The sequence below is a fragment of the Pelophylax lessonae genome (genome assembly GCF_965119305.1).
Source record: "Pelophylax lessonae genome assembly, chromosome: 11".
Taxonomy (NCBI): domain Eukaryota; kingdom Metazoa; phylum Chordata; class Amphibia; order Anura; family Ranidae; genus Pelophylax; species Pelophylax lessonae.
The window spans coordinates 30,457,269-30,481,689 of NC_138778.1; the positions used below are offsets into that span (position 1 = coordinate 30,457,269).

The 24,421-nt window shown below is 46.0% G+C and overlaps 1 protein-coding gene across 1 annotated transcript in view; it reads right to left on the reverse strand.

Moving 5' to 3' along the window:
- ANKFN1 (ankyrin repeat and fibronectin type III domain containing 1) overlaps nucleotides 1-24,421 on the reverse strand; it is a 556,552-nt gene that overhangs the window by 259,937 nt on the left and 272,194 nt on the right. The window contains exon 7 of the mRNA XM_082271748.1: nucleotides 11,522-11,629. Within this exon, the coding sequence (XP_082127874.1) occupies nucleotides 11,522-11,629 (108 nt within the window). The remainder of the gene's footprint in view (nucleotides 1-11,521; nucleotides 11,630-24,421) is intronic.

The window sequence follows — 24,421 nt, forward strand, 5'->3', positions numbered from 1 at the left end:
CAGTTAAATTGGGGGATAGTCTGTGTTGGTACGTGTGAGAGAGATCCACCTTTCCAAGTTGTTGGGGTTCATCTCATACTTCTGAAGGTTTGAGGGTGCTGCCTGTTCCATACCCCCCCTACTCCTCATCTAGCCTTTTAGGGGTACAAACAATAGTAATTGGGGCCTAGTGTGGTTGTGTACGTGCGAGATACATACACTTTTTTTGATCATATTTCCTATTCCGCTATTCAATAAAAACCTTTGAGGATCAATTGAATTGCGGGATAGTCTGTGTCGGTACGTGTGAGAGAGATCCACCTTTCCAAGTTGTTGGGGTTCATCTCATACTTCTGAAGGTTTGAGGGTGCTGCCTGTTCCATACTCCCCCTACTCCTCATCTAGCCTTTTAGGGGTACAAACAATAGTAATTGGGGCCTAGTGTGGTTGTGTACGTGCGAGATACATACACTTTTTTTGATCATATTTCCTATTCCGCTATTCAATAAAAACCTTTGAGGATCAATTGAATTGCGGGATAGTCTGTGTCGGTACGTGTGAGAGAGATCCACCTTTCCAAGTTGTTGGGGTTCATCTCATACTTCTGAAGGTTTGAGGGTGCTGCCTGTTCCATACTCCCCCTACTCCTCATCTAGCCTTTTAGGGGTACAAACAATAGTAATTGGGGCCTAGTGTGGTTGTGTACGTGCGAGATACATACACTTTTTTTGATCATATTTCCTATTCCGCTATTCAATAAAAACCTTTGAGGATCAATTGAATTGCGGGATAGTCTGTGTCGGTACGTGTGAGAGAGATCCACCTTTCCAAGTTGTTGGGGTTCATCTCATACTTCTGAAGGTTTGAGGGTGCTGCCTGTTCCATACTCCCCCTACTCCTCATCTAGCCTTTTAGGGGTACAAACAATAGTAATTGGGGCCTAGTGTGGTTGTGTACGTGTGATATACATACACTTTTTTTGGATCATATTTTCTATTCCGCTATTCAATAAAAACCTTTCTAGGGCAAGATCTTAAATTACAGAAATATGAGGAGACCGTCAAATAAGGGCCGTGGCCTGGGTCGTGGTGCTGCTGGTAGAGCTCCTGTTGCAAGGAGAGGACATGGTCGATCTGTGCCAGCTACACGCACAAGTGAAACACCTTCCTCAAGTGTGAGTAGGCGACAGAACCTGCATCAGTATTTGGTAGGGCATCAAACGCCCCTAGAAGTGATGAGGCCAGAACAAGTTGAGGCGATAGTAGATTGGTTTGCTGCTGACAGTGCCTCCAGTTCCTTCACATTGTCTCCCACCCAGTCTACTGCAGAAAGGTCAGAGTTGGCACCTGCAGCCAATGTCCAACCGTCTTTCACCTCACCCCCTTGCAAATCAGGCCAGCAGTCTGAGCCCCAAGCCATACAGCAGTCTCTTATTCTTTTTGAGGACTCTGTCAGCAGGGTTTCCCAGGGCCATCCACCTAGCCCTGCCCCAGAAGTGGAAGAGATTGAGTGCAGCGATGCCCAACCACTTATTTCTCAAGATGAGTACATGCAAGGATCATCGCAGCACGTCTCCGATGATGACGAAACGCAGGTGCCAACTGCTGCGGCGTTCAGCATTGTGGAGACCGACAAGGAGGGCAGGGGTGAAGACTGGGTGGAAGATGATGTGGAGGACGATGAGGTCCTCGACCCCACATGGAATGAACGTCATGCAGGTGACCTGAGTAGTTTGGAGGAAGAGGCGGTGGTCGCACAGAGCCACCAGCACAGCAGAAGAGGGAGCAGGGTGCAGAAGCGGAGCGGCCGTGCCCTAGACACTACGCCCGCTACTGCCCAACGCAGCAAGGGAACGAGCGCACCAAAGTCAGCTCAAAGGAGTTCTCTAGCGTGGAAGTTCTTTAGAAAATGTGCTGATGACAGGACACGAGTGGTTTGCACCCTGTGCAATCAGAGCTTGAAGCGAGGCATGAACCTTCTCAACCTGAGCACAACCTGCATGATCAGGCATCTAAGTGCAAAGCACGAGCTGCAGTGGAGTACACACCTTCAAAACCAAGAAACGTCTCTGGCTCATCCTGCTTCCTCTTCTGCTGCAGTCTCGGCCGCTCCAGCCACATCTGTAGTGATACCGGCACCTGCCACCCCGCAAACAGACGATCTGTCAGCAACACCACCACCTGGGTCACCAACAACCATCTCCACAATGTCCCGTGGAAGCGTTCAGCTTTCCATCTCCCAAACACTTGAGAGGAAGAGGAAGTACCCCCCTACCCACCCGCGATCCCTGGCCCTGAATGCCAGCATTTCAAAATTATTGGCCTTTGAAATGCTGTCATTCCGTCTGGTGGAGACGCACAGTTTTAAAAACCTTATGTCGGTGGCTGTCCCACAGTACGTCGTGCCCAGCCGCCACTACTTTTCCAGGCAAGCCATCCCTTCCCTGCACAACCAAGTGGGGGAAAATATCAGGTGTGCACTGCGCAACGCCATCTGTGCCAAGGTCCACCTAACTACGGATACGTGGACCAGTAAGCACGGTCAGGGGCGTTATATCTCCCTAACGGCACACTGGGTAAATGCAGTGGCGGATGGGCCTGAGGCGGATAGCAATTTGGCGCATGTCCTTCCACCACCGAGGATTGCAGGGCGCTTCAGTTTGCCTCCTGTTCGTAACTCCTCCTACTCCGCTTCCTCATCCTCTACCGCCTCCTCATCCGGACAGCGTAACACCTTCACCACCAACTTCAGCACGGCCAGGGGTAAACGACAGCAGGCAGTTTTACAACTTGCCTGTTTGGGGGACAAACCACACACCGCGCAGGAGTTGTGGAGGAGCATGGAACAGCAGACAAATGAGTGGTTGCTGCCAGCGAGCCTCAAGCCCGGCCTGGTGGTGTGTGATAACGGGCGAAATCTCATAGCAGCTCTGGGCCTAGCCGGTTTGACGCACATCCCTTGCCTGGCGCATGTGCTGAATTTGGTGGTGCAGAGGTTCCTTAAAAACTACCCCGATATGTCAGAGCTGCTGCAGAAAGTGCGGGCCGTTTGTGCGCACTTTCGGCGTTCTCACCCTGCTGCTGCTCGCCTGGCAGCGCTGCAGCGTAACTTCGGCCTTCCCGCTCACCGCCTCATATGTGACGTGCCCACAAGGTGGAACTCCACCTTGCACATGCTGGAAAGACTGTGCGAGCAGCAGCAGGCCATAGTGGAGTTTCAGCTGCAGCACGCACGCGTGAGTCGCTCTGCGGAACAGCACCACTTCACCACCAATAACTGGGCCTCCATGCGAGACCTGTGTGCCTTGTTGCGCTGTTTTGAGTACTCCACCAACATGGCCAGTGGCAATGACGCCGTTCTCAGCTTAACTATCCCACTTCTATGCCTCCTTGAAAAAACAATTCGGGCGATGATGGAAGAGGATGTGGCACAGGATGAGGAGGAGGAGGAGGATGAAGAGGTAACATTTCCAAGGCTTTCAGGGCAGTCATTCGCAAGGGGCTCCGAGGGTGGGTTCCTGCACACGCAAACGCCAGGGACGCAATTGTCCAGCAGGGGCACAGTTCTGGAGGATGAGGAGGATGAGGAGGAGGAGGAGCTGGAGGAGGAGATGGAACCATGTTCACAGCAGGGTGGCACCCAGGCCAGCTCATGGCCATCACTGGTGCGTGGCTGGGGGGATACAGAGGACACGGACGATACACCTCCCACAGAGGACAGCCTTTCGTCGCCTCTGGGCAGCCTGGCACACATGAGCGATTACATGCTGCAGTGTCTCCACAACGACCGCCGAGTTGCCCACATTCTAACTTGTGCTGATTACTGGGTGGCCACGCTGCTGGATCCCCGTTACAAGGACAACGTACCGTCCTTAATTCACTCACTGGAGCGCGATCGCAAGATGCGCGAGTACAAGCGCACGCTGGTAGACGCCATGCTGCTGGCATTCCCATCTGACAGCGGGGCCACAGTGGAAGCACAAGGCAGAGGAGGAGGAGGAGGAGGTCGCCAACGCAACCAGGGCACCGCCAGCACCTCAGAAGGCAGGGTTAGCATGGCCGAAATGTGGAAAAGCTTTGTCAGCACGCCACAACAAACAGCAGCACCAGCAGCTCAGATGGAACGTCTTAGCAGGAGGCAGCATTTTACCAACATGGTGGAGCAGTATGTGTGCACACGCCTACATGTAGTGAATGACGGGTCTGCCCCCTTCAACTTCTGGGTCTCCAAATTGGGCACATGGCCTGAGCTTGCCCTTTACGCCTTGGAGGTGCTGGCGTGCCCTGCAGCCAGTGTATTATCTGAACGGGTATTTAGCACGGCTGGGGGCGTTATAACAGACAAGCGCAGCCGCCTGTCCAGAGACAATGTGGACAAGCTCACGTTCATTAAAATGAACCAGGCATGGATCCCACGGGACTTTTCCGTACCTTATGCAGAATAGCAATGGATACCGACCTTACCCACCCATTGTTCCATTTTTGCTCTTTCTCACTCTTTTGGGGTGTACCCTCATTTAAAATTTTTGAAAAGAAGCAGTGTTGGCTACCTCGTCCTCCTCCTCAGGGCCAGATTAATGTAGGGGCTATTGGAGCTGCAGCTCCAGGCCCCTACCTTTTATATAGGCCCCGGGTTGGCCATATTCACTGTTACCGCTCTTCTGTCACTTGTAAACACAGAAGTCTGGCTTCTATGCTCGCTTCCCCAGGCAGCACCCTCAGAACCTCCCCACACAGCGTGAAGGCCGGACAAGGAGGGACAGTTGGCGATGCATGGATGTGTTTATGGGCTTCAGAGACAGCATCCCATGTTGAATTAGGCATGCATGGCTGCACCCTTCCTCCTCTGGGTGCATGGCAAGGCACGGCCCTTAAGGCCCTTCAAAATCCTCAGCACCAAGCCCATGATGCTGTTAATCCGGCCCTGGTCCTCCTCCACCGCCGCTTCCACCTACACCGCCCATAGGTGTGCGCAGCCTATTGCATTAAGGTGTGCACCCCAAAGTTGAAATACACATGCATGTGTTTGCCAGCAGGGAGAGTAATGTATCGGGGCCATGTACCTGTAGGCAAGGAGAAATAGAGCAGAGCAGGTCCCAGGGAGATCTTTCCCATCTCCTCACTGGCAATGCTATGTGCCCTAGGTGATTAGGGTGTGCCCAGGCACACCCAGCACACCCTGTGCGCACGCCTATGTCACCGCCACATCCACCACCACCTCAACCTCCCTCCTACTCCATATGGGCCTCGTCCTTCAGAGATGAAGAAGAACATTGTTTTATTTTTCTGTTTTTTTTTTGTTGTTTTAAGTTATTTCCCTATCCACATTTGTTTGCAGAGCACTTGCCATGCTCTTAATTACGTTTTGCTGCCATTTGCAGCACTCTAGCCCTTTCCTTTGGTGTTTTAGAGCCATTTTAGTGCCTTAAAGTTCGGGTCCCCATTGACTTCAATGGGGTTCGGTGTCCGGGAAAAGTTCGGTAAAAGTCCGGGACACGGACCCGGACTTTTTTTTAAAGTTCGGCCGAACCCGTCGAACACGGACATCTAGGTGTTCGCTCAACCCTATACATAACCTATTTGTTTTGGAAAATATAAAAGATGAAGTTATGCCGAGTAAATAGATACAAAACATGTCACGCTTTAAAATCTTGCATGCCTGTGTCACAGCGAGAAACAACTAACATTTTACTATCCATAGGCGACGCTTTAAAAGCCTTTACAGGTTATCACTTTATATTAACATAGGAGGTCTAGTGCTAGAATTACTGCCCATGATCTAATATTTGCGTTGATACCTCATGTGTGGGACGATTGCGGATTGCGTGTTCGCCTTTGTGTGCAAACACGGGGGGACGGGGGCACTTTAATTTTTTAATATTTATTTATTTCATTTTTACACTGTTGCTTAATTTCTTTTTTTTTTAACACTTTTAGTGCTGTCACAAGGAATGTACACATCCTTGTGACAGTAATAGGCATGTGACAGGTACTATAAAAAGATCTGGGGTCTATAAGACCCTAAATCCCTCCTCTGCCCTTAAAAGCGTTCAAAACACCAAGATGTCTGTTTTTTGAATGCTTTTTATTTTTTACAAATGGCGCCGTTGACATCCGGGTAAACCAAAAGTGATGTCAGGTCATCGCTTCCTGGTTACCATATCCGGCCTTGTTCGACTCTCTGACCAGCCGACAGAAGCACTGGCTGCTTGCTCGGGTCTCATGGTGGGACAGGAGAGCCCGAGATAATCGTGGAATGTAGCGGGAGGGGGGACATACCCTCCCTCTGTAAAAAGTAATACAGTGGCTAAATAGCTGTTAGGATTGCTTTTACAAGAGAGCAGACCGCCTGCTCTAAAAAACGGTACCAGGATGACGCCTGCAGCTGCAGGCATCATCCTAATGTAACCACTTGAATTCCAGTGACATTTGGGTACATCGCTGGTCCTGAAGTGGTTAACCACTATATTAAAAGCAACAAATAAACTGGGGTTAAACAGCTCTCTATAAAAATGCACTCTGATATAATGAGATGTGTAAATGACATGCACAATGACCTCATATAAGGGCCAAGACAGGTGAGAACAAATTAAAAGTGGATGTACAGCCCATTCATGAAATCTGACCTGGGCACATCTATCTGTATTGTTTACTTATCTCTCTCCAAAGCAACAAGGCTCCATCCACACATGTACGACTCCAAAGTTGCTCCGACTTTGGAGTGCAACTTTAACGCAACTTTGGATGGGTGCAATTTGGATAGGACTTGACCAGTGATAACAGCCAACTGTTGCACACAAGTAGCATAGTATGAAATTCAGGTACAACTTTTATGCAACTTCTGAGGATTAACATTAAAGTCTATGGCCCTCAAGCTGCTTGAAAGTTGCACCAGTGCATGAACTACTTTAAAGTTGCCGCAACTTTAGGTCACGCATATATGAATGGATATCATTAGAAAACACGGGGAACAACTTGTCATGCAACATTGATGTCCAAAGTTGCATGACAAGTCGCACAAGTGTGAATGGAGCCTAAGTCCTGTGTCTTTCTGCCACTCAGTTCTTCTTTTATCAGCATAAGAACTTCTGTCAAGTTCTCCAACAACCGAGAGAGGGATGGGTGCATAGAGATAGATTAGAAGAGAACTGGTCTGTTCACATTACAGCTCTGCATGTTTCTTCCTTCCTCTGCCTATGTTGAAGGGGGGGGGGGGTGCCTTTTCTTCAACACACAGTGTATGCCAACACTCCACACCCAGTGCTGGAACAGGGAGAAAAAGTTCTAACACGACGTTCACTTTCTAAACAGTCTAGAAAACAGAAGACAGCAGATATAAAAGTAAAACCTATGTAAGGAGATTTGTTTCCTCTCTGTGTATCATCTGAGACTGTTCACTTCACTGGGTATATGTGAGGGTTTACAGCCCCTTTAAAATGTAATTTTAGAGAAAAATTTATCTATGAGACACCCCCTGCTAGCCTGGAAAAATAAAGGAAAAAAGGAAAAAGATAATAGAGTTTATTCATAATAATGGGTAATATCCCATTCAAAGTTGAGACCTTTAGGGGTGCAGGTGTCAAATTTAAAGATCCACTACACCTCCCTCTGGCAAAGGAGGGAGAAATGATCTCCACCACGGGCCACGCGATTGATCTTTTCAACAATTTGGACTCCTAACTTCTGAGTATTGCGATCATGAAACTGGCTAAAATGTCTAGCCAAGTTAGTATTCTTGTTAGTCCTTATTCTGTAACCAATGTTAGGGATAAAGTGAGAAAGTGAAGGTTAGTTTTGGCCATCACTACCCATACGTTTTTACTGAAATTACCATCATGTCAGTCCCATATATACTATATCCCAACTAACACAGCAGATGTTTTAAACAGAAAAAAAAAACAGTTGTCAGAAATATCAGCCACTGCAGTCTTGTAGAATCCTGGCTGTCATTACATTCCAGTTCAAAATCAGGTGGGCTTAAAGAACTGCACTTTTAAGAACTGCTTTTATTCCAACTAGAATTCCATAATAATATTTACACATTTATACAGTAAGAGACAAATGACTTTGAAGGAAAGTTAATACTTCTATGAAAACAAACCACATTTTCCTGTTACATTTGAGGCTCACTGGTTACGTCTGGGTACTGTCCAAAGACTTGCATCCAGTGTTTTAGACAATATTTTTCATCCCTTATCCTTCACATTTGCCAGTGTGAAATCAAAGTGTTAAATATGTAGCAGAACAGAAATAAAGGGAAACATATGAAAGTACACTTCTATGAAAATAAATAAATAAATAAATAAAAGTAAAAGTAAACTTGGCAAAAAGCCAGGGCAATCAACTGACCCTTTGAGTAAAATACATAAGAGAAGATTATCAGTCAAAACTTCTTCGCCCAAAAAATCAGTAAACATGCCGCTGAAGTTAGATGGAAATCTAAGCATTGTCATGTGTGGCGCCATCCTTTTCTACTGCCTGAGCCTGCCTATTAGTCAGTAAAGCGGATCATCCCATTAAAGAACTAATAAGCAGCAGATAGGGTAGGAGCCGCACTTTACTTTTACAGGAAAGGTCAAGAATTGAACATAACTGAAAGTACCTATATCTCTAAAGTCTGGTACACACTAATAGTTTTTTTGCATTCGACCCAGCAGGTTGAATGAAAAAAAAAAACTGACAGCTCCGGTCGGAGCCGCTGTACTAACAATCTGACACTAGTTCAGCGATCTCCCCTGCTGAGCTATTTTGTTCTGGCAGAACACTGATCGGGAGTCGGTGGGCTGCTGGTTGACATACACACATAATTCTTTCTTGGGGGCTTCCTTCTCAACTATCCCACTCCTTAACAATGCACTTAATATTACTCCTATTGCAGAGTTTTCTGGTTTAACTCCTTGGTTCTAAACTTTCTCAAATCAGTACCTCATTCTAGTTTTTATATTTACCCCACACAACCTAACCCAACATGTTTTACAGCTTTTGTGACTTTTTCAGGGGTCTAACAGTGCTCACTTAGAGCCCATTTTCAGGCTCTATGTGCAAATTCCAAGCACACATAAAGATTATTTTCTCTTGTGATGCTGAGCAGACGGTGAGCATTCAGAGTATGCCTGCTGTCACTTACTCCACACTGCATTGCCTAGCACTGTTGCTCCTCAATAAGCTCAGTTTACCACCCAACCATACTATCTCCCCTGCAGCCTTCAGGGATTTCCCTTGTACACCATTCCACCAATTCATGCTAACAGATCTTCCATTCTCTAGTCCTCTACCCCCCCCCCTCCAAACACATCCATGCAAATTCATGCTGCCCCACGCTCCTCGCTTTCCATCAGCTACTACTGCCCCCCTGATCTTAACTTCACATTAATCATGGCTGCCATGTTCGTCATCCATCCCCACCCCCCCACTCCATATAATCAGATGCTGCTGGATCCCCCCACTCTTCACCCACCACAATCCCCATCAGATGCTGCTTTCTTCTCCACTCCTCAACCACCCATCAGATGCTGCTGCATCCCCTCACTCTTCACCCACCAAAATCCCCATCAGATGCTGCTTTCTTCTTTACTCCTCAACCATCTATCAGATTCTGCTGCTGTCCCTGCTCACCCCCTTATTATATGCCACTGCCCCCATACCCCCAGAAGTGCAGGGCCACTGTACAATACTACTGCACAGAGTAGGTAAGTATAACATGTTTATCATTTATTTGTTTACATTATTCTACAAAAAAAATAATTAAGCATTTGTGATTGGATGAGCAAATGATCAACATTCTTAGTTCCTATTCAGGTTACAGTAGAAGTCCAAATCTAGGCACTTACAGCACTAAAGGGATCCAAAATGCAGCGTAAAACATCATCCTAATAAATACAGGGCATGGACTGGTCAATTCATTCAGTGACTGGAGGTCACATGGCACAAGCTCCCCAAACAAATGGCTTCCAGTAGTATATTATTGAACTGGTAGAGAGTTCAAGTGGAACACTTTAGTAGTTCAAGTTATTCAAGCTAGTATGAGCTATAGTTAGCTAATAAAAGGTATCACTTAAACTACAAACTTTTGCAATGATTGATGGCTAACACAATATACACTATATTGTCAAATGTATTGGGACGCCTGTCTTTACACGCACATGAACTTTAATGACATCCCAGTCTTAGTCTGTAGGATTCAATATTGAGTTGGCCCACCCTTTGCAGCTATAACAGCTTCAACTTCTCTGGGAAGGCTGTCCACAAGGTTTAAGAGTGTGTCAATGGGAATGTCTGACTATTCTTCCAGAAGCGCATTTGTGAGGTCAGGTACTGATCTGGATGAGAAGGCCTGGCTCGCAGTCTTCGCTCTAAATCATCCCAAAGGTGTTCTATCAGGTTAAGGTCAGGACTCTGTGCAGGCCAGTCAAGTTCCCCCACCCCAAACTCGCTCATCCATGTCTTTATGGACCTTGCTTTGTGCACTGGTCCAAATCATTTGGTGGAGGGGGGGGGGATTATGGAGTGGTGTTGTTTTTCAGGGGTTGGGCTTGGCTCCTTAGTTCCAGTGAAGGGAACTCTTAAGGCGTTAGCATACTAAAACATTTTGGACAATTTATTGCTCCAAACATTGTGGGAACAGTTTGGGGATATCCCCTTCCTGTTCCAACATGACTGCGCACCAGTGCCCAAAGCAAAGTCTATAAAGACATGGACGAGCGAGTTTGGGGTGGAGGAATTTGACTGGCCTGCACAGAGTGCTGACCTCAACCCGATAGAACATCTTTGGGATGAATTAGAGCGCAGACTGCGAGCCAAGCCTTCTCGTTTAACATCAGTCCCTGACCTCACTTCTGGAAGAATGGTCAAACATTCCCATAGACACACTCCTAAACCTTGTGGACAGCCTTCCCAGAAGAGTTGAAGCTGGTATAGATGCAAAGGGTGGGCCAACTCAATATTGAACTATAAGACTGGGATGTCAATAAAGTTCATGTGCATGTAAAGGCAGGCGTCTCAATACTTTTGACAATACAGTGTATAACACTACTACTCCAAGTTCAGTATGGGATTTCACAAAATATTTACAAAATCCCACTTGCAGAATATCAGTATGCTCCCTCCTACATACAACTCTAACGTCGGCTAAACTGAAAAATGTAAGTATTCTTTTGAAGGAATACACAAGAGTCCTAAAGGATATTTGCCTGAATGTTTTATATGTTATATCAGAAAAAAAAAAAGTTGTGTCCTTTGAGAAGAAAGATCACATAAGTCAATATGAGAATTTTTTTAATTGACATGCTATGTTGCATAATTCTTTTATCTGGCCTTCCCAGAGACCTCATCTGCATATTCCTTACTTGTACTGCTACAGTATTACGATGCTACGCGTGTGGCTGCAAACTAATTTGAAAGATTTGCTTGGCTGCCACCCTGCTGCGAGCTGATACATGGGACACTGATTCCTTGATGAAAGAGATTGTACTGATTCTTAGGAGACAGGTAATTCAGGCACTTCAATAGCCAAGTCTAGCAAGGTTTCATTCTCTCACTGTTACCTCGACAGCTGTAATGCTGATGAACAGCTCGGACCTGCTGAAGGAGACGCTCCAGCGCTTCATTCTGTCCCTTGTGCCTTAACTCTCGCCCATCGCAGTCTTTCCAGTCTGTTAAACAAACGCAGAGAAAGTTGGTTACTGAGTCAAGCTGGCATTGCTGGCAAGAATATGCATAGGGAACACATTTTAAGGTGCTGGCACACAGGCTGTTTTTCAGAAAGAGCTTTTTACTGCTAGGGATAATTTGTCAAGCTCATCATCTACAAATATGAACCTAAAAGAAAGTTAGTCACAAGTGGGAATATATAGGTGCATCTAAAAAAAAATAGAATATCATCAAAAAGTAAATTTATTTCAGTAATTCAATTCATAAAGTGAAACTCGTATATATTCATTACACACCAAGTGATATATTTCAAGCATTTCTTTCTTTTAATTGTAATGATTATGGCTTACAGCTAGTGAAAATCCCAAATTCAGTATCTCAAAAAATCAGAATATTACATAGGACCAATAAAAGGATTTTTAATACAGAAATGTTGGCTTACTGAAAAGTATGTCCATGTACAGTATTTTGTGCACTCAATACTTGGTCGGGGCTCCTTTTTGCAAGAGATACTGCATCAATGTGGCGCAGTATGGAGGCAATCGGCCTGTGGTACTGCTGAGGTTTTATGGAAGCCCAGGTTGCTTTGATATCGGCCTTCAGCTCTTCTGCATTGTTGGGTCTGGTGTCTCTCATCTTCCTCTTGACAATACCCAACAGATTCTCTATGGGGTTTAGGTCAGGCGAGTTTGCTGTCCAATCAAGCACAGTGATACCATGATCATTAAACCAGGTATTGGTACTTTTGGCAATGTGGGAAAGTGCCAAATCCTGCTGGAAAATGAAATCAGCATCTCCATAAAGCTGGTCAGCAGAGGGAAGCATGAAGTGCTCTAGAATCTCCTGGTAGAGAGCTGCACTGACTTTGGACTTGATAAAACACAGTGGACCAACACCAGCAGATGACATGGCTCCCCAAATCATCACTGACTGTGGCAACTTCACACTGGACCTCATGCAACTTGGACTCTGTGCCTCTCCACTCTTTCTCCAGACTCTGGTACCTTAATTTCCAAATGAAATGCAAAATTTACTTTTATCCGAAAAGAGGACCACTGAGCAACAGTCCAGTTCTTTTTCTCCTTAGCCCAGGGAGGAAGCTTCTGATGTTGGTTTAGGCGTAGCTGGATACAAGGAAAGAGACCTGTTGAAGCCCATGTTCTGGATATGTCTGTGTGGTGCTCTTGAAGCACTGACACCAGCTGTAGTCCACTCCTTGTGAATCTCCCCCAAATTCTTGCATGGCCTTTGCTTCACAATCCTCTCAAGGCTGCGGTTATCCCTGCTGCTTGTACACCTTTTTCTTTTTTTTTTTTTTTTTTTAATTTTATTTATTTATTATAATAAATGGAACAAAGGAGAAACTTCACAACATTATTCATATTTTCCAGTTATACAGTACCAACGTATACTTGCGTAGACAAAACTAAGAAAAATGTTTTTCATACTTGACTTGAACCTATTTATACTCTCCATCAAGATACTCCGATGTCTCAAATAAAAAAAATAAAAATTTTTTTCTTTTATTTCTAATAAGTTCTAAAGAAGAAAAAAGAAGGAAAGTAAGAAGGAAAAAAAAAAAAAAAAAAGGGGGGAAGGAAAAGGGAAAATTGAAAAAAAAGGAAAGCAAGGGGGGGCAAGGGAATTTTCCACAACTGTTTACCCGTTTATATTTTCGTTCATCACTCATTTATCCTTCCAAGATGAAAACACCACCACCCAGAAAATCTCTGGCTCCATCTCACCTCACACAGCCATCACCCCATTCTTCAGAGCCTATCTCTCCTCCCTCCTCTATCCGATGCCTGCCCACTCGACCCCTCTTCGAGATGCCCAGACATCAGACAGGAGCAAGAAGAAGACCCCCTGTCTTACCTCCATCCACTTCCATGTACATTAATAACAAAGGGCAACTAAGGCATTCCATCATAGTCTCCTTCTCTCCTCCCACCCCCCTCCCCCCAAAAAAAAAAAAAAAGGGGGAAAAGGGGGGGAGGGGGTTTCTCCTCCTTCCTCTTCTCCTCCCCTTTGTGTCCGTGTGTATATATGTGTTCCCTTTTTACCTTACTGACGTCTCACCCCTATAATCTCAGTGCCCTTAGGTGTCTGCCTAATACCTTCTGGTGGTTTACTTGAATGTGTTTTAATAATACAATCCCTTTCAGTGTCGTGATCTTTCCAGGAAAGAAAAAAAAAAAAGGGGGGGGGGGGGAGGAGAAAAAAAGGGGGGTTATCCCCTCCTTCCCTCCCTCCCTCCCCCTTGTGTGTTCTCTTCGTGCTTGTGTCATAGTAGTCCTATTCCCCTGTTTGCACCTTTTTCTACCACACTTTTTCCTTCCACTTAACTTTCTGTTATTATGCTTGGATTCAGCAGTCTGTGAACAGCCAGCTTCTTTAACAACGACTTTTTCTGACTTACCCTCCTTATGGAGGGTGTCAATGACTGTCTTGTAGATAACTATCAAGTCAGCAGTCTTCTCCATGATTGTGTAACCTACTGAACCAGACTGAGAGACCATGTAAAGACTCAGGAAACCTTTACAGATGTTTTGAGTTAATTAGCTGCTTAGAGTGTGACACCATGAGTCTACAATATTGAACTTTTTAAAGCGGTTGTAAACCCAAAGTTCAAAAAAAAAAAAAAAACCTGCAAGACAAAGGCATAATGAGCTAGTATGCATCGCATACTAGCTCATTATGTATTACTTACCTTAGAACGAAGCCCCGACACGGACCCCCGGACATCGCTGCGGGCGCTGCCATGATCCCTCGCCGTCTCTTCCGGGTTCGGCGGCTTCGGCGCGGTGATTGGCTGGAAGAGACGGCTCCGGCGCGATGATTGGCCGGAGCCGCGATGACGTCACCCCCGCGCATGCGCGCGGGAGTGATTTTCCGGCAAGCTCCCGGCAAATAGATTGAAGGTCCCTCCGGACCTTCAGAGCGCATGCGCCGCTCACGCGAGCGGCTGCATGCACTGTAAATATCTCCTAAACCATGCCGGGTTAGGAGATATTATTTGTACCTACAGGTAAGCCTTATTATAGGCTTACCTGTAGGTAAAAGAGTAAAAAAGCGGGATACTACCGCTTTAACAATATTCAAATTTTCTGAGATACTGAATTTTGGGTTTTCACTAGCTGTAAGCCATAATCATCAAAATTAAAAGAAAGAAATGTTAGAAATATATCATTCTGTGTATAATGAATCTTTATAATATATTCGTTTCACTTTTTGAATTGAATTACTGAAATAAAAATAACTTTTTGATGATATTCAGATTTATTTAAATGCACCAAGTATAAGAGTTTGAATAGCTTATCTTATCTGTGTCTGCCTTTTCGGCTTGAGTCAAGGGTCAAACGTCATCTGAGGTCCCACAGTAGCTGCTCTGTCAACTGCCTGGCCTTATACTCACACTTTCACAGCTACTAGGGCCCTGGCTCTCAAGTTGTGGTGTCAGACGCAAATATAGCTACATAAAGGTGCAAAAGTTAATATTTTATAGGTGAGCCTGCCCACTTCAAATAATTGAAAGCTAAATATTAACCACTTGAAGGCCAGGCTTTTTTTGGCACTTTTTGTTTACGAGTTTAAATCAGTATTTTTGATAGAAAAGTACTTATAATCCCCAAACATTCTACATTGCAATACTTTATGTCACAAGATATTTGCACAGCGGTTTTGCAAACATAATTTAGTTGGGAAAAATAAATTTTAATGCATTGAAAAAAAAAACACAATATATACCCCAATTCGTTTTGTAAAATGTGAAAGATAATATGCCCAGTAAATAGATGTCATGCATTAAAATTGCGCACGTTTGTGGAATGGCGACAAACTCTGGTATTAAAAAATCTCAATAGGCGACGCTGTAACATTTTTTACAAGTTACCTTTTTAGAGTTACAGAGGAGGACTACCACTAGAATTATTGCTCTCACTTTAACGTTTGTGGCGATACCTCATGTTTGGTGTGAATACTGTGTACATTTGTGTGCGAGACTTACGTCTGCTTTCGCTTCTGCGTGCGAGCACGGAGGGATGGGGGTGCTTGTTCTTATTTATTTTACATTTTATATATGCACTGTCCCTTTAATTTTTCTTTTTTTTTTTTTAATCACTTTTATTCCTAATACAAGTAATGTAAACATCCCTTGTAATAGAAATAAGGATGACAGGTCCTCATTTACCTTTAAAAGCAAAAGGAAAAAAAATAAATCTTTTGCTTTAAAGGGTAACCACCCCACTTTTGTGGGGAAAAAAAATCAGCAAATAAAGAAAAAACAATATAGCGCATACAATTGCGACACAAATCTTATTGTAATTGAATGTTATTGAAAATTACATTTCCTTTTCAATCTGCAGCTGTTGTCATTTTCTGAAAATGCAATGCAATATGGCTACCTGGGGGTGTTCTGTAGACAGAATGTGTACTGACCACACCCCAGAAACATAATTTCCTGCTTGTGTGTTTGGCTCACCAATTTTCCCAGAAGTCTGCCTAAGATGCAAGTCAGATTTCTGGCACCCAATACAACAAAAATGTCATTTTTGGTGGGATACTCCCAATAGGAACACGTCTAAAGGGATTCAGGCCCAGCAGCTTTCCTCATTAGAGCCCTGCAGCTTCTACAGCTGATAGATAATTATGAAACCACTCCAATTAGACCCACTCAGCACAGAGGCACAGAGGAACAATGATTTCTTCAGAATACTAAAAGGTAGGAATCTGCAACAACATTTGTTAAAATGCCTGCAATGTACAGAGATCACCCAGAGGGGAATGTTTTTTTTCTCAACAAAAGTGGAGTTACGCTTTAAAATAATAAAAATAAAAGTTTACTTCCCCCCTGGATCTGAATTGACGTCATGACGTCGCTCTGGTTCTCCAAGGCCAAAGAGGCAATCAAAGACGATCTACTCTTTAATTGAAACAAAGGTGACCAGCGCTATGGATTTATGAGGTGAATGCAGAAACAGACGGTGTAAGCTGCCAACAACCAAACCCAACAAGTTGGGTTGGAAATGTAATAGTGCAAGTGGGGTTGTGAACGGCGCTACCGTATTACAAAGAGATAGCAATATTGTATTTGCTTAACGTGAGTAGTGATACCACTTAATGTGTGCCGTGAATAAATGAATAAATAAATTTTAAAGTGCAATCTTTTAAAAAGCTATATAAAAAATATACAGAAATCAGTAAAAATAGATTATATATATGCCTTGTATCTTTAATTATTGGTGATAAAGTGCATAAGTGCTAGTGCAAAGAAAAGAGAAACACAAGGCTGAATTAAATTAGTGAACTTTATATAAAAACCAGGTGAAGCATATAGCTATCCTCACTATGAAGCAGAGGTGATGGTGCTCAGTGAAGAGAAAAGAAGTAAATGCTGCTGTGAGCAAACGATAATAAACGTATAACTGAAATTAATAAGTGTGAGATGAATAAGATAAATGAATCAATGTGATGATTTCGGGTTGCAACAACCTGCGTGACCGCTAGGTGTCGCACCCTGCTATACGACCTGATATCAGTTGCAGGAGGGTACCGTGTATGGGTTCCGCTGTCCCCTCTGACTTCCTTGTGGGTCTGTGTGTTCCTCAGAAAGAAGAAAGGAGACCCCTAGGTACCATATCCAAACAACATGATAGAAAAAATGTAGAGACTCACAGGGAAATTCGAGGCTGTCCGCGATCAGTGTTGTATGGCCGGGAAGCTTGCGCGTTCCACGGCTCTGGCTCCGGGTGCCGGAAATTACGTTAGACGTCGCTGACTCCGCCCTACCGGTTTCGTCACAAGACGTCTACTAGGAGCGGCGTCAACAACCTAGCTTCCCGGCTGTTAAATAGCGTTCCATCACCTAGCAACAACACGGCCTCCCCCGCCGCCATATTGATGCTGACAAATGAGGCCAGGACGGAGGCCATCTTTTGCCCCCATGCAATGCCTGCCTATTTGTCATTTATAGGAGTGTTTACGCTATTCACTCATCATTTCGTAGACAGCCTGTATGGATCACGATATTCAACATATGAAAGGCAATATTTAAACTTTATTGGTGATATATAAAAAAGGTTAAAAAATACCTCAAAAATTTCTTTATTATGTAAAAATTTATATAAAAAATTCTCGAGTGCTAAAACCAACGGTACGTACTTGTTATGGAGAGGTTATAGTTTTTGTGTAAAATGTATTAAAAATTACTGTTACGCTCAGCGCTCCGGGCCCCCTGCTGGCCTCGAAGCGCTCACAGCGCACCGGGACTCTTAGATCTAAAGGACCAGTGCACAGGTGATTGGTACCTGGCCCAGACTGGTTATTAAGGGTTAAGGTTTGTGAAAGGCAGTGCTGACTTAATTAGGCTTCACCTGTGCAATGCTCATTAATACCTTCTCCTCACACAGCTTCCTGCCGGATCTTTGTGCCTTGTGCCTCTGTGAAAGCGTTCCCTTCTGTGTTTGTTTGCTTTGCCTGTTGCCGAATCCTTGCTACCGACATCTCGCCTTTGAACCTCTGCCGCCTGCCCTGACCTCTGCTACGTCCGACTACGCTCTTGCCTACTCCCTGTGTACCACGCCATATCAGCCGCCAGAGAGATCGAGTTGTTACTAGGGGACACGACCTGGTAGTTACCGCCGCAGCAAATCCATCCCGCCTTGCGGCGGGCTCTGGTGAAGACCAGTAACTGCTTAGAACCGGTCCTCTAGTACAACCCGCGCCATCGTCTCTCTGGTCCAGAGGATCCACTACCAGTCCTGCCGGTTTGTGACAGTAAGATCCGGCCATGGATCCCGCTGATGTTCCGTTGCCAAGCCTAGCGGACCTCACCACCGTTGTGGCCCAGCAAGGTCAACAGTTGGCTCAGCTGACAGCTATGTTTCAGCAGTTCCTGCCAACTCAGCAACAGCCAGCTCCTCCGTCAGCATCTGCTGCACCTCCCACACAAGCAGTTGCCACCAGGTCCAGAATCCGCTTGTCTCTGCCGGACAAGTACGACGGAGATCCTAAATTATGCCGAGGGTTCCTGTCTCAGTGCTCTCTTCACCTCGAGCTACTGTCTGACCAGTTTCCGTCTGAGCGAGCCAAGGTAGCCTTCATCCTCAGTCTGCTTTCCGGGAGGGCCCTGCCCTGGGCTACACCATTTTGGGACCGCGCTGATCCAGTCACCGCATCTGTCCAGAATTTTTGTCAGGAGTTTCGTAACGTATTCGAGGAACCTGCCCGAGTTACCTCCGCAGAAACTGCCTTGCTAAACTTGTCCCAAGGAACTTCTACCGTGGGTGATTATGCCATCCAGTTCCGTACCCTTGCCTCCGAGCTGAACTGGAACAATGAAGCTCTTTGTGCCACTTTTAAGAAGGGACTCAATAGTGACATTAAGGACGTCCTTGCTGCACGTGACCTGCCTACTACACTGAGTAACCTCATCTTGCTGGCCACCAGGATCGATAAACGTTTCTCCGAGAGACAAGAGGAACTCCATCTTGAAAAGGAAAGAGCTCGTCCTAAACGCTACCCTCGTCTGGCCCCTGTGTTCCAGCGTCCACCTCAACCTGTCTCTGGGTCTTCCATTGTGGAGGCCATGCAGGTGGACCGGTCTCGCCTGACCCCGCAAGAACGAAGCCGTCGTAGAGACGAGAACCTGTGTTTATACTGCGCTAGTACCGAGCACTTCCTTAAGGACTGTCCTCTTCGTCCCCAACGTTCGCACCTAGTGAATGTGGGAGAGGCATTACTAGGTGTGGATTCTTCCTCTCCACGTCTCATCATACCCGTGCAGTTGTTCCTGTCGTCCAAGTCCTTTTTTTCTGCTGCAGCCTTCTTGGACTCAGGCTCAGCCGGCAACTTCATTCACGCCTCCTTGGTCGACAAGTACCGAATTCCTATAATTCGTCTTCCCAAGCCGATCCTCATTTCTACGGTCAACGGGGAGAGACTCTCTGCTACGGTACAATACCGCACCCAGCCTCTGCGGATGGACATTGGGGTGTTTCACACAGAGACTCTGGAATTTTTTGTTCTTCCCTTTTGCTCTTCCGAACTCCTGCTGGGTCTACCGTGGTTGCAACGCCATTGTCCTGTCCTGAATTGGTCCACCGGTGAGATTTTGCGTTGGGGTTCCTCCTGCTCTGACCGGTGTCTCAAGCCTGCTCCTATCAAACGGGACCCACTAATTCCTCCGCCACCAGGTCTCCCCAAGACTTACCACCGTTTTGCGGATGTCTTCTGTAAAAAGCAAGCTGAGACTCTTCCTCCTCACAGGCCTTATGATTGTCCTATTGACCTATTACCTGGCTCTACTCCACCTCGAGGCAGAATTTATCCTCTCTCACCTCCAGAGACTCAGGCCATGTCAGACTATGTACGTGAGAACTTACAGAGAGGGTTTATTAGGAAGTCTTCTTCCCCTGCTGGAGCCGTTTTTTTCTTTGTGTCTAAAAAGGATGGTTCGCTCCGCCCCTGCATTGACTATAGAGGACTCAATAAAATTACCATTAAAAACCGTTACCCACTGCCTCTAATCTCTGAGTTGTTTGACCGTCTCCGAGGAGCCAAGATTTTCACCAAGCTGGATCTCCGCGGGGCCTACAACCTGATCCGCATTCGAAAGGGAGACGAGTGGAAGACTGCTTTTAACACCAGGGACGGTCATTTTGAATACTTAGTGATGCCCTTTGGGCTCTGTAACGCCCCTGCAGTCTTCCAGGAGTTCGTGAACGACATCTTCCGGGACCTTCTTTACACTTGTGTAGTAGTATACCTGGATGACATCCTTATTTTTTCCTCTAATTTGGAGCAACACCGAGTCCATGTCCAACAAGTTCTCACCCGTCTCAGGAGTAATGGCCTCTATGCCAAGATTGAGAAGTGTCTGTTTGAGCGTTCCTCCTTGCCCTTCCTGGGATATATCATCTCTGCCCAAGGACTTCAAATGGATCCTGCCAAGCTCTCAGCGGTTCTGGACTGGCCACGCCCCTCTGGCCTCCGAGCCATACAGAGGTTCCTGGGTTTCGCCAACTACTACAGACAATTTATTCCTCATTATTCCACCCTGGTGGCCCCCATCGTGGCCTTGACTAGAAAAGGTGCAAATCCCAAAACCTGGCCTCCTCACGCTGAAGAGGCCTTCCAGTCCCTGAAAGCCGCCTTTGCTTCTGCACCTGTTCTGTCCCGGCCAGATTCTTCCAAGCCATTCTATCTGGAAGTGGATGCATCCTCAGTGGGAGCCGGAGCTGTGCTAACTCAGAAGTCATCCAGAGGCAAGACCATAACTTGTGGCTTCTTCTCTAAAACCTTTTCCTCCGCCGAGAAGAATTACTCTATTGGGGACAGAGAACTGCTGGCAATTAAATTAGCCTTGGAGGAATGGAGACATCTTCTCGAGGGTGCTCCTCACCCTGTGATCATCTTTACGGACCACAAGAACCTAGCCTACCTCCAGTCAGCTCAAAGACTAAATCCCCGCCAAGCCCGTTGGTCCATCTTCTTCGCCCGCTTCAATTTCCAGATTCATTTCTGCCCAGCTGCTAAGAACATCAGGGCGGATGCCCTTTCTCGCTCTTAAGATGTGGTGGGTGACATACCCACTCCTCAACACATTATCCCTCCAGAATGTCTCATCTCGGTTGCTCCTGTGGACCTGCGTCTTCTTCCTCCCGGCAAGACCTACATTCCTCCTCGTCAGCGGTTACAGATTCTCAAGTGGGGCCACGCTTCCCTTTTTGCCGGTCATCCTGGAATTAAAAAATCTCTTCAATTAATTTCCCAAAGATATTGGTGGCCCACTCTGGAGAGAGACGTCACAGAATTCGTCCAATCCTGTGTGATCTGCGCTCGTGACAAAACTCCTCGTCAGAAACCTGCGGGTCTTCTTCTGCCTCTTCCTGTTCCTGAGACCTCTTGGTCGCACATCGCCATGGACTTTATCACTGATCTTCCCTCCTCCCATGGTAAGACGGTCATCTGGGTCGTGGTGGACCGATTTTCAAAGATGGCTCACTTTGTGTCCCTGCCTGGTCTCCCGTCCGCGCCTCAGTTGGCCAAACAATTTTTTCTACACATCTTCCGCCTCCACGGCCTTCCCAGACACATCGTCTCGGACCGTGGGGTGCAGTTTGTTTCCAGATTTTGGAGGGCTCTCTGTGGTCAGCTCGGAGTCAAGTTGGACTTTTCTTCCTCGTATCACCCTCAGTCCAATGGCCAAGTGGAACGGGTGAACCAGATTCTGGGAGATTATCTACGCCATTTTGTGTCCTCCCGTCAAGATGATTGGTCGGATTTACTCCCTTGGGCAGAGTTTTCTTACAATTTCAAGCAATCTTCTGCCTCCAATAAATCCCCATTTTTTGTGGTCTATGGTCGTCATCCTCTGCCACCTCTGCCTCGGACCTCTGCTCCCTCTTCTGTACCAGCTGTAGAGGACCTCCTTCAGGACTTCTCTTCTATTTGGCGAGAGACCCACTCAGCCCTCCTCAAGGCCTCGCCCCGTATGAAGTTCCAGGCCGATAAAAGTCGCAGAGCTCCTCCGGAATTCAGTCCCGGTGACAAAGTGTGGCTCTCCTCGAAATTCATCAGATTTAAGGTCCCAAGTTACAAGTTGGGCCCTCGTTACTTGGGTCCCTTTAAAATCAAGAGCCGCATTAACCAGGTATCCTACCAGCTCCATCTCCCACCCTCTCTCCGAATCCATAACTCTTTCCATGTCTCCCTTCTCAAACCTGCTATCTTTAACCGCTTCTCTCCTAAACTTCTTTCTCCCACCCCTGTCGCTGGTACCTCTGATATTTTTTCGGTCAAAGAAGTCCTAGCGACCAAAGTCATCCGGGGGAAAAGATTTTTTTGGTCGATTGGGAGGGCTGCGGCCCTGAGGAGAGATCTTGGGAGCCGGAGGAGAACATCCTGGACCGCAGCCTCATCCGCAAGTTCTTGGGTTCCAAAAAGAGGGGGAGACCAAAGGGGGGGGGGTACTGTTACGCTCAGCGCTCCGGGCCCCCTGCTGGCCTCGAAGCGCTCACAGCGCACCGGGACTCTTAGATCTAAAGGACCAGTGCACAGGTGATTGGTACCTGGCCCAGACTGGTTATTAAGGGTTAAGGTTTGTGAAAGGCAGTGCTGACTTAATTAGGCTTCACCTGTGCACTGCTCATTAATACCTTCTCCTCACACAGCTTCCTGCCGGATCTTTGTGCCTTGTGCCTCTGTGAAAGCGTTCCCTTCTGTGTTTGTTTGCTTTGCCTGTTGCCGAATCCTTGCTACCGACATCTCGCCTTTGAACCTCTGCCGCCTGCCCTGACCTCTGCTACGTCCGACTACGCTCTTGCCTACTCCCTGTGTACCACGCCATATCAGCCGCCAGAGAGATCGAGTTGTTACTAGGGGACACGACCTGGTAGTTACCGCCGCAGCAAATCCATCCCGCCTTGCGGCGGGCTCTGGTGAAGACCAGTAACTGCTTAGAACCGGTCCTCTAGTACAACCCGCGCCATCGTCTCTCTGGTCCAGAGGATCCACTACCAGTCCTGCCGGTTCGTGACAATTACAAAATTTAATTAAAACATTTTTTTTAAAAAGTTAAAAAATTTAAAAATTAAAAAATTAAAAAATTAAAATTAAAAAATAATTTTTTTAATATCCGGTAATTTTTTAATTTTTTAACTTTTTAAAAAAAAATTTTTAATTAAATTTTGTAATTTTTAATACATTTTACACAAAAACTATAACCTCTCCATAACAAGTACCTACCATTGGTTTTAGCACTCGAGAATTTTTTAGATAAATTTTTACACAATAAAGAAATTTTTGAGGTATTTTTTAACCTTTTTTTATATATCACCAATAAAGTTTAAATATTGCCTTTCATATGTTGAATATCGTGATCCATACAGGCTGTCTACGAAATGATGAGTGAATAGCGTAAACACTCCTATAAATGACAAATAGGGGCAAAAGATGGCCTCCGTCCTGACCTCATTTGTCAGCATCAATATGGCGGCGGGGGAGGCCGTGTTGTTGCTAGGTGATGGAACGCTATTTAACAGCCGGGAAGCTAGGTTGTTGACGCCGCTCCTAGTAGACGTCTTGTGACGAAACCGGTAGGGCGGAGTCAGCGACGTCTAACGTAATTTCCGGCACCCGGAGCCAGAGCCGTGGAACGCGGAAGCTTCCCGGCCATACAACACTGATCGCGGACAGCCTTGAATTTCCCTGTGAGTCTCTACATTTTTTCTATCATGTTGTTTGGATATGGTACCTAGGGGTCTCCTTTCTTCTTTCTGAGGAACACACAGACCCACAAGGAAGTCAGAGGGGACAGCGGAACCCATACACGGTACCCTCCTGCAACTGATATCAGGTCGTATAGCAGGGTGCGACACCTAGCGGTCACGCAGGTTGTTGCAACCCGAAATCATCACATTGATTCATTTATCTTATTCATCTCACACTCATTAATTTCAGTTATACGTTTATTATCGTTTGCTCACAGCAGCATTTACTTATTTTCTCTTCACTGAGCACCATCACCTCTGCTTCATAGTGAGGATAGCTATACGCTTCACCTGTTTTTTTTAAATAAAGTTCACTAATTTACTTCAGCCTTGTGTTTCTCTTTTCTTTGCACTAGCAGTTATGCACTTTATCACCAATAATTAAAGATACAAGGCATATATATAATCTATTTTTACAGATCTACTCTTTAATCGCCTCTGAGACCAGCTGGTCGCACCATCGGATTGATTCTCGGGTGAGCCCGAGAGACACCGACGACGACGACAAGCCATAACCCCCGTAAA